This window comes from Leptonychotes weddellii, chromosome 10 (genome assembly GCF_054177405.1).
Source record: "Leptonychotes weddellii isolate Sample4059 chromosome 10, ASM5417740v2, whole genome shotgun sequence".
Taxonomy (NCBI): Eukaryota; Metazoa; Chordata; class Mammalia; order Carnivora; family Phocidae; genus Leptonychotes; species Leptonychotes weddellii.
The window spans coordinates 37,300,309-37,318,572 of NC_138378.1; the positions used below are offsets into that span (position 1 = coordinate 37,300,309).

Here is an 18,264-nt window from a genome sequence, read left to right on the forward strand (position 1 = left end):
TAAATAAATAAAATCTTTAAAAAAATAAAATAAAATAAAATAAAAAAGGGATTGATAAGATGTTGGTTGAGAAAGGGAAAAAGAAAAATTCAAAAAAAAAGACAGTTAAAAAAAAAACTTAACTTTGAAAGACTAAAGAATCATGGTAAAAAAGCCATGAATTCTATGTGCAGTATTCCCCTAGCGCTGGAGTTCTGCCATTCTCATTGATCAGTAAACTTGGTCTTGGCTGGCTGTTCTCGCTGATCTTCTGGGGGAGGGGCCTGTTGCCGTGGTTCTCAAATGTCTTTGCTGGAGGCGGAAGTGCCCCGCCCTTGCCGGGTCCGGGCTAAGTAATCTGCTTGGGTTCGCTCTCGGGAGCTTTTGTTCCCTGCAAGCTTTCCGTACAGCTTTAGAGGCTGAGAGTGAAAATGGCAGCCTCCCAATCTCCCAGAGGATCCGAGAACTCGGGTCCCTGCTCCTCAGTGAGCCCCCAGAGAAAAGCCTTCAGTCACTCCCGTCTCCCCAGTCTCAGGCCGCACTCCATGCTCATCCGGCCTGTGACCAAGCATTTCTATCTCTGGCACCCGACTCAGTGTGGTGTCTCCAAACCAAGCAGATCCCTGCGGTGCACTCCCGCGCCTCTCCTCCTGGGGGAGGAAGGTGAGTCTCCCCAGATCTGCCGCTTGTTGGGTCCCTGCTGGAGGAGCAGTGGCCCGACTGTGCCGCGGATCACGGTTTATGGCAACCCCGAGCTGAGAGCCCGCGCCTGGGCTCGGCCTCTGCAGCCGGCTTCCCTGCTCCATTACCTGGGAGCTCTGCCACACTCAGGCACCCCCGGTCTTTCTGTGACCCCGAGGGTCCTGAGACCACACTGTCCCGTGAGGGTTCCACCCCCCGCTTAGCCACCAGAGTGACGTCCCTCAGTGGAGCAGACTTCTAAATATTCCGATTTTGTGCTCCGCAGCTCTATCACTTGCCAAAAGCGGCCAATGGAGGCCCCTCCCCTGCCATCTATCCTCCCGAATATCGCCTTGGATTCACTTCTGCACATGTCCTACCTTCCAGAAAGTGGTCGCTTTTCTGTTCAGAGAGTTGTTGCCATTCTTTTCTTTGATCTCCTATTGAGTTTGTAGGTGTTCAGAATGGTTTGATCCCTATCCAGCTGAATTCCTGAGACCAGACGAAATCCAGGTCTCCTACTCTCTTACTATTGTTTTAATGTGTAATTTCTTATATGATGTGGTCTTTCTCTTTATATGCTTATTTGTCACTTGTATGTCTTCATTGGTGAGGTGTCTGTTAAGATCTTTGGCCAATTTTTTAACTGGGTTGTTTGTATTCTGGATTGTTGGGTTTTAAGAATTCTTTGTTTATTTTGGATAATGGTCTTTTATGTGTCTTTTGCAAATAGTTTCTCCTAGTCTGTGTCTTGTCTTCTAATTCTCTTGTCTTCCATAGAGCAGAAGATTTTAATTTTAATGAAGTCCAGCTTATCAATTATTTCTTTCATAGGTTGTGTCTTTGGCATGGTATCTAAAAAGGCAAAAGGCCTCACTTACCCAAGGTCATCTAGATTTTCTCCTATGCTATTTTCTAGGAATTTTATAGTTTTGTGTTTTACATTCAGTCTATGATCAATTATGAGTTAATTTTTTTGAAGGATGTAAGGTCTGTGACTAGATTTTTTTTTTTTTTTTGCATGTGGATGTCCAGTCATTCCAGCATCAGTTAAAGAAACTATCTTTTTTCCATTGTATTACCTTTGTTCCTCTGTCAAAGTTCAGTTGACTGTATCTATGCATTCTTATTTCTGGGCTCTCTATTCTGTCTTATTGGTCAATTAATCTATTCTTTCACCAATTCCATACTGCCTCAATTAATGTAGCTTTATATTAAATCTTGGGTCAGGTAGTGTCAGTCCTCCAACTTTGTTCTTCTCATTCAATATTGTGTTGCCAATTCTAGGTCTCTTGCCTCTACATATAACCTTTGGAATCAATTTGTCAATATCCACAAAACAACTTACTGAGATTTGGATTGGGATTGAATTGAATCTACAGATCAAGTTGGGAAGAACTTATATCTTAACAATATTAAGTCTTGCTATCCATGAACATGGAATATCTCTCCATTTATTTACTTCTTTGATGTCATTGATCAGAGTTTTATAGTTTTCCTCAAACATATCTTCCACATGTTTTCTTAGATTTATATCCAAGTACTTCATTTTGGGGGGTGCTAATGTAAAGGGTATTGCTTTTATTTCAAAGTCTACTTTCTCGTTCTTAGTGTAGCCTTTATTTTTAACTTATTTGGTACCCTCACACTTGGATGTTCAGAAATACGTGAGAAAATAACACTGAATTTGCCCACAAATGTGTCTTGGACTCAGTCTGTAAATTCACTATTAGGTGGATGAGATCAGAATAGTTAATCTGAACTTAATGTAGTTGCATTTAAAAGACTGTGTACATTGCATCAAGACCATACACCATGATGTGTGTGATATCCCGTGCCAAAACACATAACTTCAACCTAATGATAAGAAAACATTGGACAGGGGTGCCTGGGTGACTCAGTCAGTTAAGCCTCTGACTTCCACTCAGGTCATGATCTCAGGGTCCTGGATGGCCCACTTTGGGCTCTTTGCTCTTTGGGGAGTCTGCTTCTCCCTCTCTCTCTTCCCCTCCCCCAGCTAATGCGCACTCTCTCTCTCTCTCAAATAAATAAACAAAATCCTAAAAAGAAAACATTGGATGATTCCCAACTGAATGGCATTCTATAAAATAATTGGCCTGTACTCTTCAAAAGTATTAAGGTCATGAAAGACAAATACAGACAAACTAAGAAACGCTTCCAGGTTAAAAGAGAATTGGAAACTACATGCAACAAGTGATCCTGGATTGAAGTTTGGGTCAGATTTTTTCTTAACTACAAATATTGTTAAGACAATTGGCAGCTGTAAATGATGTCTGTAAATTAGAAAATATTATATCAATGTTAGTTTTCAGATTATGATACTTGTACTGCCTTGTTCTTAGGAAACAAATACTGTCTACAAATTACACTCAGAAAATTCAACAAAATTAATATGTATATTTAGAAAAAATGATAAAGAAAACACATAAATGTTAATGACTGAGGACTCTGGGTAGAAGTTCTATGAACATTCTTTGCCCTATTCCTGAAAATTTTCTGTGAGTTTGAAATTATTTCAAAAATAAGAAATTATCCTAAAAAAAAAGGTATATTGGCTCAAAACTAACTTTCAAATCTCTCCCTCTATGAAACTGAGAGAGTTCAATTTTCTCAATAACCATGAGATTTCATCCAACTTCTGCCACTATAGAACCGTATGACTTTGATCAGATTGTTTAACTTTCTGGACCTCACTTTTTTAAATCTATATAATCCAGATGTCAACTAGAAATGCCTGGGCCTTAGAAGCTAAATAAGATTCACTCAACCCTTCCATCCCCCACAATTATGTGACTTGTAGAAGTTCTAAGCTCTTCTCAATATTCCTGTAAATTTTGAGGGTGGAAGCTGGATCCCCTTTTCACTTCTGGATCCATTTTTCTGCTCCCAGTAAATCATTTTAGTTAAGAAATTATGTCTTCATCCCACACATGCAATTTTTATTCTTCATTATGCTAACAGATGTGAAATTCAGCCTCAGCCTTGATTTCCCCACACCTATCTAATCCTAACCACTCACCCAAGGCATTTGTAACTATAATGTATTTTACTGAAGATTCAGGGGTGCAGAGAGGGGATTTATGTTGCAAAATACAAACAACTTTAAAGTAAGCACCAGGCATGCTTTGAGACATCCTTTGGTCACCTCACCACTGGGGCTTGAGGGCCTCTTTGCCCCGTGTCATGCCAGCCCTCACACCTCTTACTGGCTCCTCTCCCCTTTCGTTTTTCTGTCCCTTGGTTTCCTCTTCATTCCCTCCTCTCATGGGTGAAGACAGATTCTTCCCAGGCGGAGCAGATTTTTTATGTTCCCTAGGTACCCATGGCCTTAGGACAGTACCAACCATCCCAGATAAAGATAATTCACTCCCCAAGAGAAATTCAGGGGCCTCACAACCTCTGTAAAGTGAGACATAGTGCTATCTACTCTATTAGGCCATTTCCATGTGAAAACTTGCTTTTATTTTACAAAATGAAATTACCTTTATTATATGTCAATTTTAAGAATCTACAAAGGTCATCGTAGAAAATAATAAAGAGGTAAACTGAAAAAAAATTAAATCATCCCAAATTTTGCCACCTATTATAAACATTTAGGTGAATATTAGCTGAACATCTTTCCAAGTGGTAACCTTACTTGCACACACTGTTTTGTTTTTCCAAAAGCAATGTATTGTGAAGATCTTTCTGCAGCAATGAAGACAAATGCAGCATCATTTTTATAGCTATTTACTCTTTAAAAATGCAATCAGCTTTCTTCCCTCTAAACCCCTTTTCTTCCTTCACAACATTTTCTGTGCTCTCTGCAACTTTATCCCAGCAACACTGAGACTGATATTTCAATATTTAACTTAATCTTAATATCACCAATCTCAGATACACAAACAAATGTATGTCAAACATGAATTGCTTTCCTCCAGCCTTATTACCTATGTGGAATTTAATATGGCACCAGTGAACTTCATTAAGAAATCACACTTGATATTGACTTGGCCAAGTGCAGCCTTCTTCTGGGTTATTCCAGGTTTTGAAAAAAAAAAACAAAAACAGCTTGCTTGTGAAGAAACCATCAAGTGAATTCACAGCTCAGGTGACCACTTTTTACCCCTTCTTCTTCTTTGTCATTTTGAGATAGCCTCCACCCCAGAGCTGATGCTTGGTAGTGATTAATCTCTCTTGTCTTCCACAACTGTTGAAGAGAGCTTAGGCCCAAATACAGACAAAAATAACAGATTGTCTCAGTCATATCTATAATCAACTGGATTTTTCCCCCACTAGAACATGTGAGGGTATTTCTACTCCCAGTTCAATCTCATAAGTTTCTATGTGTTCAAGCCCTCCTAAGATGTACCTTTTGTCAAGCACTTATTAGAATTCTAGATGGTTCAGAGCTAGAAGGTACAATATGCATCACTCATTGGTTCACAAATTAAGTTTTGTTTGGCCACCATAGTTCTTTCAATCTTTTTGTCCTAAGAAAGGCATGTACTCTCCAATTTACTATAAGCCTCACTGTTCCTTATTGTCTCACATACTTGTATTTCCTGCTTGCCTCCCAAAGCATTAAACGTTTCACTAATGCCCAAAGAATGCCATACCCAGAGATAGTCATCTACATTGAGGCAGGCAGCTACTTAGCAACTCCTCCCAAGTTCAGTCTAGAACTTCCTGATTTTTATTTATTCAACAAATATTTATGAAGCACATACTCTGTACCAGATACCTGGAAGCAAAACAGGGATTGTCCTCATGGAGACTGCATTTGTCCCCAAGACTGTCTCCAGAGAGTGTTCTTTTTGAAATACCAGGATAATTTTGAAAGATGAAGATTTAGGCAATGTGTCCATAGTTCAGTTTTTTTAAGCTTAAGATTCTTCTGATCCCTAACATTCCATACAAAACCAGTCTTGTGTATGAATCTTCCCATAAGGAAGAAGTGTTTCCTTACCGTAAAATGTGCATGGGTCACTTTGCTACAGGTTGGAATTGCTTCGCTGGGATTGACTGAGGATATTCAGTTGGTTGACAATGAGAACAAGATAAGACAGATGATCAGAGCACTTAGAGAAATTAGGCACTACCAGCCTTTGATAGTAAATTACAAATGTAAAAATGAAAATGTAAAGCTCTAATTGGAAAAGTGTGGATCAAAAAATGTTCAGGGTTCCTGGTTTAAGAATGGGCTAATAAATGCAGGGTGTTCTCCAGAAAATGGTTGAACAAAAGGCACCTCCTTTCTGTACTGTGGAAGTTGGTTGGTTCCTGCCCAAATCATGGAGGGTGTATAATCCAGTGTGAACCTGAGGAGTATGGTCTGTTCCCTCATCATCTTGGGCTTTCAACCAGACTATCCCTACCCTTGCTCTGGATGGCAGCTGTGACTTCATAGTTGATATAGTAGTCTGCTTTTTAAAAAAAGTTTTCTGTTTCATGATGGGAATAGATATTTAATCTGTGTATCAGTTTAAACAAATTGACTTTTTTGTTGGTTTAATTAAGAAATAAAATCATGGTAGAAAATATGCTTTTCCCTTCCTTTGCCCTAAAGTTGACATCCCAACCTGTCTATTTGTAAGCTTCAGAATTCTTGTTGAGATCAGCTTACCTTGCACACAATCCAGGGGAACCAGTAATGGTCTCTGGGCAGGTATCAGTAACATACAAGTCTATCCCCTGACTGGCCCAAAGAAAGACAAGTCCTATGTAGGAAAGAAATTCAAGGGAGAGTGAAAAATAGGAGAAAGAACATGGGCTTCAAAGTCAGCCAGACCTGGGTTCAAATAAATTTTTCTGCACCTCTGTCTCCTCATACTTAAAATAGAAATAATAACACCCACCTTCAATCAGAAAATAATGTTTTTGAAGAGCCTGACATAGGTAGCAAGGTGAATTTACAAATGGATCTTTTCTTTGCGGTGTTTTCTGCTGGGGATTGGCAACATCCTGGTTTGTGGTTTGAGGATGACTCCCTGTGTGTGTCAATTATCCTGTCTAGCAGATCCAAAAATGCTGGCATTCATGCCCTGCCTTCTGTGGGGAGATGGCTACTGGAAAGTCCCAAAACATCAGCTGGTCCATGAGGCATCTTCAGGGTGGGCCTCCTGGTATGCTCTAACTATGGTACATTGATTATTGATGGCCCAATTATTGGCCTTCCTAGATTTGCCCTGGAATTTTGAAATCCTCTCTATTCTGACTATGGGTTAACCTCTGACTTGTTTTGGCCAAAAGTATATGGTAAAAGTGCTGGTGTGCCAGTTCTAAGCCTGGGACTCAAGAGGCCTTACACATCCCCGTTTAGTTTTTTGCACTGTTGTATTTACTTTTGAAACCCTGCCTCATCCATGAGAACAAGTCTGGGCAAGGCTGCTAGAGGATGAGAGACCAGGTGGAGGAGAACTGAGGTGCCCTGCTAATAGCCAATTAGCACTCAGAAGAAGAGCCAACTTCATAAACTACCAACTGACTACACATGCATGAGGTAGCCCAGTCAGCACAATAGACAAATGTGAAGAAAGTAGGCAAATAATATAATGGGCCTAAACCAGGCAGTCTTAACTGTTTGGAGGCTCTGGACCCATTTGATAATTTCTAAGAAACTGTGGACTCTGCTGAGAACAAGCAAATGCATAGAAGCACAAAATTTGTGGTGGAGGCCATGTTTACAGCCCTTCTGGAACACCCATGGATTGTGTAAGTGGATAAAACTCTGGTCCAAAGGAAAGCAGGCCATGGACTCTGGGAGAATTTCACATGCCTTTTGATTGGTTCATAATTGGCTGCCAGCTCCCTGAGGTTCCCTCCTGTTGAGGAATGGGAATGTGTGGGTTCAGAGAAGAGCTTTGGCTTGGAGTCATGCTTATCAGGGGGAAAAGGAAGCAAGAGGGAAGGAAGAAAGGCAATAGGAACTGTTGCTGGGATCCATAAAATTTTGCAGCATAATGAGAATTTCTAAAAATCTCTGCAAGTCTGAGCTAGCAACATTATTTTACCGTCACCCAGCCTGAACCTTCAAGTTGACAATTTGCTGTAAATTCTTCTTTCACTTGTTTTTCTCCTTCCTTCTGGAGCCAAGCATATTTTGCTTTAAAAAAAAAAAAGGTGATGGTATAAAAGAAGTGTGTGTGTGTGTGTGTGTGTGTGTAAGTGAAGAAAACATTTGAAAATATACTAAGTACTGATGTATATGAGAGGTTTCTTACCGGAACACTCAGGTGAGTGTTTGAGGACCTGACACTATTTCTAATATGTCTTTTCTATTTATAAGATTAGCATTCTATTTGAAAAACTGGGGAATGCATGAGCATTACATTATCAAGGTCTGTGTAGGCAGCAACCTTATACTACTGTAAGTTACACAGTATCTGTCTTTCTCTGCTTGTGGTGGCCTCATGCTTACACACTGATCTCCTCAGATAGCCCTTCTTAGATGCTCAGAGGACAGCAGATTTGGGCTCTACAACCCAAAGACAAGAGGCAAAATGACACCAAAAAATAACCAAGGCCCACAGACTAATCTTCCATTAGGTCTGTGATCAATCAGTTTGCCTGTTTATTGCCTCTTTCCAATTTCAGCACCATGAGACCAGTTAGCTCCATCTCTAACCTAGCCAAGACAGTGCCCCTAATCAGAGAATCCCAGGTCTTGGATCCCAAGAACATAGCAGAGGGGATGTCACTCACCAGCTTGGCTGTCCTTTGGTCACACTTGTCTTCATTAGGAATTCCAGCCTGCAAACTCGGATTCACAGCCATAGTTGCAAAGGTGTCTGGGGCATAGACTGAGGCTGCAGTGGAAGCAGCATGATAGGAAAGGTGCTGATTTCCAGTCAGGAGACCTGGGATTTCTGCCAGGATTTCCTTCTCAACTGGGAGAGCCCTAACCCTCCCTGAGCCAGAGCCTTTTCTCATTTTATAAAATGAAGCAGTTAGACTGAGCCAAAGTGCAATGCAATTGCCTTCAGGTAACATAACAATTGAAATAACCTCTGTATATGACAATAGGACATGGTGGGGCTTCTAGCTTGAATGTCCTCTTAAGGACATTCAAATTTAATTTTTTAATTATTTTTACATTTTTTAAATTTCAATTTGGAGATAACTTTAGACTTAATTTATTTATTTATTTATTTATTTGCAAAAATAGCACATGCACACCCATGTTCATAGTGGCATGGTTCACAATGGCCAAAAGGTGGAAGCAACCCAGGTATTCATCAATACATAATATACATTTAAGGCATATTCAGCCTTAAAGAGGGAACAAATTCTGACACATGCCACACATGGGTGAACCTTGAAGATATTGTGCTGAGTGAAATAAACCAGTCACAAAAAGAAAGATGCTGCCTGATTCCAGCCTTTCTCAAATTAACATCCTACATAACTATAGCACAAATACCAAAGCCAGGAAAATAACTGATACAATATTACTAATTAATCTACAGACTTTGTTCAAATTTTTCCTAATGTCCTTTCTACTGATCTGGGATCCAATCCAGGATATGCAATCACATGAGTGATGTTGTCTTCTTGGTGCATCATATCATGAGGGCAATGATTCTGATACATTTCATCTCTGGTGAGGCTAACTTGATCACTTCTTTAAAATAGTGTCTCTCGGATTTCTCCACTATAAAGGTATTATTTCTCTTTATTTATCATTATATTTCACTCACTAAGTTTAGTATCATTGCTGAAGCTTGCCAGCCACAATTATTACCATGGTATTTCCTAAAGGATGGTATCCAATTTCTATCATTATTTCTACAGTTGTTAGTTGGAATTCCACTCTAAGGAAGAATATTCCTTTTGCCTCCATTAATTTCTGAAAATCAGTAAAACAAAGCCAGAATAATGTCCCTCCAATGCTCACTGGTACTTGATAACTTCAAAGTCCTTTCTAGTGTTAAAAATTCTCAGATTCATCATGCCCCCCACAACAGGAAGTAAAACTCCCAAGTTCATACCACCTGACAGTGATCAGAGGCACAAGTCTTTGGAAAGCAAAAGGTCAGCACACTTATATTTTCTTTCCTTTTCCATTCTCCACCCACCCTCACATTTGAAGTCACATCTTGACATTACCCTGAATATATCAGTGGGGTTAAGTAGAAAAAAACATTCAAGAACCACTGAGCCTGGAAAACGCACATGAAATATTTATGTTTAATTTACCCTGGAGAATGTGATTTTTAGTGAACAGGAACTAAATCACAAAAGCTGCAGTGTTCTAAAAGATTTTCATTCACACATCAGACTCCTAGACAAGTCTGCTGTGCCCTTGCGGTTCATCCAGTATCTGCTGCTCTGGCCCCAAGGCCCCCTCTCCACTGTGCCAGGAAGGTCACTTGAGGGACCCTAATGGAGCTGTTCCAGGCTGGTATCACCAATTAACAGATAGAACCAGTAGTGTAGAATTTCAAGTTTGCAAAGTACTAAAAGCTGAGGGAACAAAACTCTTTTTTAGCCAGCTCTTTGTTTCTTGTTATCTGTTGCTGAGTAACAAACCAACCTAAAACTTAGTAGTACAAAACAACAGCCATTTTATTATGTTCATGAAACTGGGATCAGAAATTCAGGCAGGGCACAGTGGGGATGGCTTTTTGATGGTCCACATAGGAATTCAGTTGGGAAGACTTAGTAGCTGAAGGATGATTAGCATGGCTGGAATCTGGGATCATCCAAAGCTTCCTCATTTATATATTTGGCACCCAAAATGGGGTAACTTGAAGACGACCCAACCAAACTTGTCAACCAAAGCACTCCACAAGGCTCCCAAAGTTGCTTGGGCTTCCTCATAGCATGGCAGCCTGGGAGTAGTTGAACTTCTTAAATGGCAGATCATGACTTTAAGAGAAAGTGTTTTGGTGAACAAGGCAGAAGTCACAGGGTCTCTTATGACCTAGCCTCAAAAGTCACATGGCATCATTTTCACCATACTCTTTAGATTGAAGCAGTCACATTCCCCAGATTCAGGAGTTGGAATCATGTACTCCATCTCTTGATGGGAAGACTGTCAAAGAACTTGCACCTATATTTTAAAAACAGACACACTCTTCAAAACTGACACATTAGGAAAATACATACTTTAATAAAAATGAAAATATTCCCTTTGTCTGAATACCTTCCCTTCCTCCAGAAATTTCATGAACCACTCCCCAGATATCCCTCTGACTGAAATAATCTCTCCTCTGGGTCCTAATGCACCTTGCCCATAACTACGTTGGAGCACACTGCACTCCAACAATAAAAATACTTGCTAACTCTTACTGAGTACCACTATGTTCCAGGCATTATTCCAAGAACTTCCCATGCATTATCTCAATTCTCAGACAATGTGAAAAGGAGACACTCCTATTTTATAAGTGAGTAAATTGAGGCCCAGAAGGGTTAAATAACTTGCCAGAAGGTCATGTTAAGTGGGAGACCCAGAGTTTAAACCAAGGCACCCCAGAACTCATGCTCTTAACTCATTCCATCACAGAGTACCATTTATATGCTGCTGTGTGTAAATAGGCCTTCCCTGATGGATTAAGACCTATTTTCATGTCATATTTATCCTTGCCTCTCCAGCACAAAACACAGCACCTGGCTTATGACAAGCAATAGCAAAAGCCATCAAAGACATGAACAGGCAATTCAAAGAGAAGGATTTAAAACATTTAATAAACATAAGAAAAGATGTTCAGACTTTAAAAACAAAGAAATCCAAATAAGATGGCATATTTTGTTTATTAAATAGGCAGAATTAAAATGTGTAGTGTTGTTGAATGGACAATGGATTCTTTTTTATTATGTTCAGTTAGCCACTGTATAGTACATAATTAGCTTTTGATGTATTTAAAGAAGAAATAATTCTACTGAAGCTGTTCCGAAAAATAGAAACAGAAGGAAATCTTCCAAACTCCTTCAGTGAGGTCAGCATTATCCTGATCCCAAAACCAGGCAAAGACCCCATCAAAAAGGAGAATTATAGACCAATATCCCTGATGAACATGGATGCCAATGTACTCAACAAGATTCTAGCTAATAGGATCTAACAGTATATTAAAAGGACAATGGATATTTTTATTCTCACTTTTTGGTTGATCTTATAAAACTTGGTAGGAAAACTTTTGGGGGATATTTATCAAAATGTGAATGTTCAGGGACACCTGGGTGGCTCATTTGGTTAAGCATCTGCCTTCGGCTTAGGTCATGATCTCAGGGTCCTGGGATCAAGCCTGGTGTTGGCTCCCTACTCAGCAAGAAGTCTGCTTCTCCTTCTGACTCTCCCCCTGCTCACACTCATGCACATGCACTCCCTCTCTCTCTCTCAAATAAATAAAATCTTTTTTAAAATGCTAATGTTCATAATCTCTAATTAAATGATTGAATTCCTGGGATATATCCTTCAAGAAAACTTTCATCTATGCATATAGTGACATTTACAAGGCTGTTCATCACAGGATTTTTTAAATAACATTTTTATTGAGACATAATTCACAAATCATAAAATTTGTCCTTTCAAAATGTACAATTTAGTGATTTTTAATATATACAAAAAGTTGTGAAATCTTACCATGATCTACTTTTAGAACATTTTGATCATTCCAAAAAGGGACCCTGTACCATCATCAATCATTCTGTATTGCTGCTTCCTCTTAGTCCCTTATGTAAACACTAATTTACTTTGTATTTCTGTGTTTATCTGCTCTGGACATTACATATAAAGGAAGTGATACAATATGTGGCCTTTTTTTTTGTCTGGTTTCTTTCGTTTAGCCTTTAGTTTTTGAAGTTTCATCTGTATTGTAGCAGGTAAACAATGCTTCATTCCTTTTTGTTCTCAAATAACATTCCATTGTATCTACATACCACATTTTGTTCATCCATTCATCACTTGGTAGACATTTTGGTTGTTTCTAGTTTTTACCTATTGTGAATAGTGCTACTAAGAAAATTTGTGTGCATGTCTTTGTGTAGACATGTGCTTTCATTTCTCTTGGATATATACCTATGATTAGAATTGCTGGATCAATTCTTTAACATTTTAAAATTTTGAGTAACTGCCAAAGTGTTTTCCAAAGTGGCTGTACCATTTCACTATCCACAAGCAAGGTATAAGGGTTCAAATTCTTTCACACATTGTCACCAACACTTGCTGGTTTTTATAGTTTTTGTTTTTACTTTTGTTTTTTCTACTGGGTATAAAGTGATATCTCATTGTGGTTTGATTTGTAATTCCCTAATGACTAATGATGCTGAACAACTTTTCATGTGTTTATTGGTCATTTATGTATCTTTTTTGGAGGAATACATATTCAAATCTTTTGTCCATTTTTAAATTGAGTTATTTGACTTTATTGCTGAATTGTTCTTAATATATTCTGGTATGAGTCCTTCATCATAGATATGATTTGAAAATATTTTATCTCATTTTGTGGGCTGTTTTTTCATTTTCTTGATGAGTTCCTTTAAAGCACAAACATTCTTAGTTTTAATGAAATCTGATTTTGGACGGTTTTTTGTCCGTTGTACTTCTGGTGTCACATCTAAGAAGTCATTGCTTAGGCTAAAGTCATGAATATTTACTTCTAAGTTTTATTCTAAGATTTGTAGATCTTCACTTCTTACATTTAGGGCCATAAATAATTTTGAGTTAAAATTTTTGTATGGTGTGAGAGACGACTCCAAATTCATTCTTTTTGTGTGGATATTCAGTTTTCCAAGGATGACTTGTTGAAAAGACTACTTTTTCCCATTGAATTTTCATAGTGACAAGGTTAAAATTAATTAACCAGACCTAACTATGAATTATTTCTGGACTCTCAATTTTATACCATTGAACTCTATGTCTCTCCTTATGCCAATACCAGACTGTTTTGTATTAAGTTTTGAAATGGGAAAGTGTGAGTCTTCCAACTTTGTTATTTTTTGTAGATTGCTTTGGCTATTTGGGGTCCTGGGCATTTCCATATGAATTTTAGGATCAGCAAATATGGGGGGTATTACCATCTTAAAAATCCATGAACATGGGATGTCTTTCCATTTATTTGTATCTTCTTTAATTTCTTTCAATGATGTTTTGTCTTTTCAGTGTACAAGACTTATACTTCTTTTGCTAAATTTATTCTCAAGTATTTTACTTATTTGATGTTATTGTAAATGAAACTGATTTCTTAATTCTATTCCTGGATTGGTCATTGCTAGCATATACAAATATAATAGATTTTTGTATGTTAATTTTATATCTTACAACCACACTGAACTGAACTCATTTGTTAATTTGAATAGGTTTTTTTGTGGATTTCTCAGGAATTTCTATGTACAAGATATGTCTTCTGCAAATAGAGATAATTTTTTCTTCCTTTCCAATTTGGATGCCTTTATTTCTATTTCTTGCCTGATTGTCCTGGCTGGAACCACCAGTACACTGCTTAATATAAGTGGCAAGATCAGACAAGCTTGTCTTGCTCTGATCTTAAGGGGAAAGCATTCAGCCTTTCAGTGTTATATATGATGTTGGCTGTTTGTTTTCATAGATACATTTATCAGATTGAGGAATACCCTTTCATTCTAAGTTTTCTAAATGTTTTAACATAAAAGAGTGTTGGATTTGTCTAATGATCATGTCAATAAATACTTTTTAAAAATACTTAAATTTAAAAGAAATACTTTTAAAAAAATATTTATTGAGGTGATCGTGTGATTTTTGTCCTTTATTCTATTGATATTGTTATTATATTAACTTATTTTCAGCTGTTAAAACAACCTTGCATTCTTAGGATAAATCCCACTTGGTCATGTATATAATCCTTTGTATAAGTTGCTGGTTTCAGTTTGCTAGTGTTTTGATGAGGATTTATGGGCTGATATTTGTAAAGCATAGTGGTCTGCAGTTTTCTTTTCTTGTGATATCTTTGTCTGGTTCTCATTTGAGGGTAATATTGGCCTTGATAATGAGTTGGGAAGTGTTCCTTCATCTTCCATTTTTTGGAAGAGTTTCTGAATGATTGATATAAGTTCTGTAAACATTTCCCTCTAAATACCGCTTTAACTGCACCCCAAAAGTTTTTAAATTCTGTGTTTTTGTTTTCATGCATCTCAAAGTATTTTGGAATAGTCAGTGTGATTTCTTCTTTGACCCATCGATTATTTAGGAGTAGGTTGTTTTCCAAATTTCCAGATTTTTCATCTTATTGATTTTTAAAGTAAATAGAAATTGTGATCAGATAACATACTTTGTGTTATTTTACTCCTTTTAAATTTATTGAAGCTTGATTTGTGGCCTAATATATGATCTATTTTGGAGAATGTTCCATGTGTACTTGAGAAGACTATGAATTCTGCTGTAGTTGGGTAGAATATTCTATAAATGTCTCTCAGGTTTAGTTGATCTTTGGTTTTGTTCAAGTCTTCAATTTACTTTTTGGTCTGCATACCTGTTCTACCTATTATTGAAAATGGGCTATTGAAGTCTCCAACTGTTACTGATGCATTGTCTATTTCTCCCTTTGATTTGTCAGTTTTTGTTTTGTTAATCTGGGGACTTTGTTGTTACATGCATATATATTTATAATTATCTGTCTTTTTGATGTATTAACTCTTTTATCAGCATAAAATGTCATTCCTTGTCTTTAGTAACATTTTTTATTAAAATCAATTATATCTAGTATATGTAGTCAGTCCTTCTTTCCTTTGGTTACTGTTTGTACAGTATATCTTTTCACATCTCTTGACTTTAACCCATTTATATATTTGAATCTAAAGTGTATCTCTTGTAGATAGCATATAGTTGAATAATGGGATTGGGTTTTTTTTTTCATTCTTTCTGTAAATCTCTGTCTTTTGATTGGAATTTTCAATCCATTTACATTTAATGTAATACCTAAAAGATATTTACACTTGCCATTTTACTATGTGCTTTCTATAGGTCTTATAAACTCTTTTCTTCTTTCATAATGGCCTTTTTGTGTTAAATATTTTTAGTGCACCATTTTAATGACCTTGTTGCTTATTTTACTACATATTTTGTAGTTATTTTCTTGGTGGATGACCTGGAGATTACAATAAATAACTTAAACAATAAATAATTTAAACAGATTAATACCAACTTGATTTCAAAAGTATACAAAACTTCACTCCAATATAGCTATGATTCTTTTTCCATCTTTTGTGGTACTAATACATCTTTATACATTATAAACCCCCAAACATAGTTTTACCATAGGATAAGTGATAGTCTTCCTTAGCTTCTCTCAGATTCTAGTACTTGGGAAGAACTAAAGCAATTTATTTAGAGTCTCTAATCTTCAGCTTCCTCATCTGTCAGTCCTTGAGCAGCAGACAAGCTCTAATTATTATGGTTTCTCCAACTAGCTCTAACACCCATACCTAATCCCAAGTATCCTTAGCATAGGGAGACAGGGAAATCTGGCCCATCATCCAACAGGTGCTTACCAGATTTAGATGGTTGCACTGTGCCCAATATGATGAAAGACATCAAAGAGTTCAAGAGAAAGTCTAAGATACAGGACAGATAATCCAGCTGTGAAGACAGGAGTAGGTCACAACACAATTCTGGAGCAACCAGACTTAGAGTGGAAATACTAGTTCAAGAGAAGAGAATGGAGAACTTGGTGTGGGCGAATAGAAAGGGAAGGCTTCATGGAGAAGAAATTTTTTAAAATGGGTAGAAACTAAAGAAATAGAGGAAAGAGTAGAAGGTATTTGGGGAGGAGAAGTGAATGGGCAATATATAAGAAAAAGTAGAGAAAACAAAAGTACAGTGATAGGGAAATAGAAGTCCAAGTCTGAGAGGAAGCTGCCAGTTTTCTCACATACATCCCATCCCATGGAGCCCTAAGATGCAGCCCCAGCTTTGGTTTCCCTGTCCTGGGGCCACTCCCAGAAGCTAATTATGTCTTATGTCTGTTTGACTCTCCACAGCTTCCCTTCACTGAAGGACTGTACCACTTTTATCACAATGGCCTAGCAAAGGCCAAGAGAAGACGCAGTCTACATCACAAGCAGCAGTTGGAGAGAGACCCCAGGGTGAGTTTCCTTGGACACCTGCCTTTCAACCTCTTCTGCCACAACTGAGCCCACTGAGGGGATGTATAAAGGGGTGGGCTGAGAATTTTGAAGTAAAGACACTCTGTATTGTGATAAGCAAAATGGATCCTTGGCAGAGTGGCACTGGATACTCTCCACTCCTCTACCTTGTGTATAATAAGTAAATCTTTTATACGCTATGGGGCAGGAAAGTAAACAGGGATACCACCCCTTTACTGGCTATCTTTTCCTGCATTATTGTGTTTGGACTTCTGGTTGCCTTGGAACCTGTTTTAGCCTATGATGGGTGGGGAGAAACAAGTCATTTAATGAGTCATTTTATGGAAGGTTTCTACTGGTGAGCCCTATGCTCTTAGGAGGTTGCTGTGCCCCATATTGGGCATGGAGAAATGACTGGGCCAGTGAGTGATTAGCTTACAGTAGGCAGCAGGCTTCTCAGTATCACATGCATGGTTGCATCCCCAAGACCACCTCAGCCATTCTCTCCTATATTTTCTCACAATCACCTAATTTACCCTCATGCCTTGATGGTGCTCATAACCCCCATTTTTAAATTTACAATCTTTACCTTGCTCTTAGAATCTAGATCTCATTTCCTACTCACCCTGGAAGCTTAAATTCACTTCCCCACAATCAAACTTATTACTTTAGCCACAAAGCAGCTCCTTTTCTAGAATAGGAACTTTGGTCATCCCTGAATCCTCCTCCATCAAATCTCTTCTGCCATCCCTCTATACTTACAGACTCATTCAACTGAGTAGAATACTTTCTGTTATGCAATTCACTAAAAGGGAAATTAATAATCCAGACAAATTGCTCTCTGTACATTGACAGCTGCATAACTCTTCTCCAGAACTCTTGGGGGAAAGTGGATATAAAGTGGGTCAGACATTTGAGTTAGGGATTTACACATGAGACTCTTTGAATTGATGGAATCTGGAAACTCATTCTTGTGGGGCTTTTCATGTGAACATTTGACTGGGTTTAATTTGGGCTTTAATTAGGAATGCAGATGAAACAGACTCCCCATCATACCACCAACTGACAGGCCACAGGCAATTTTCCTTTAACTCCTCAACCCAGGGGATCCCCCATTCCCTGGAGTGGAAATTCTGCTCTGAGAAGCCACTTTATCTACTTTCACAGTAAGATCCAAGCTGCCTCCTGCCAGCCCATGCCAGACATTTTTAAAGGGTCTGTTAAAGAAGCTGGCACCATTATCTAAGGGAAAAGCTCTCTTTTCTTTTTTCTTTTTTTTTTTTTACATCTTTTTTTTTTTTATTCTTATGTTAATCCCCATACATTACATCATTAGTTCTAGATGAAGTATTCCATGATTCATTGTTTATGCATAACACCCAGTGCTCCATGCAGAATGTGCCCTCCTCAATACCCACCACCAGGCTAACCCATCCTCCCACCCCCTCCCCTCTAGAACCCTCAGTTTGTTTTTCAGAGTCCATCGTCTCTCATGGTTCGTCCACCCCTCCAATTTCCCCCGCTTTATTCTTCCCCTCCCGCTAC

At 38.2% G+C, this 18,264-nt stretch overlaps 1 protein-coding gene across 1 annotated transcript in view; it reads left to right on the top strand.

The window, feature by feature from the left end:
• Positions 1–18,264, top strand: part of PCSK2 (proprotein convertase subtilisin/kexin type 2) — a 250,696-nt gene that overhangs the window by 17,907 nt on the left and 214,525 nt on the right. Inside the window, exon 2 of the mRNA XM_006744248.3 lies at positions 16,615–16,719. Coding sequence (XP_006744311.1) covers positions 16,615–16,719 — 105 coding nt within the window. The remainder of the gene's footprint in view (positions 1–16,614; positions 16,720–18,264) is intronic.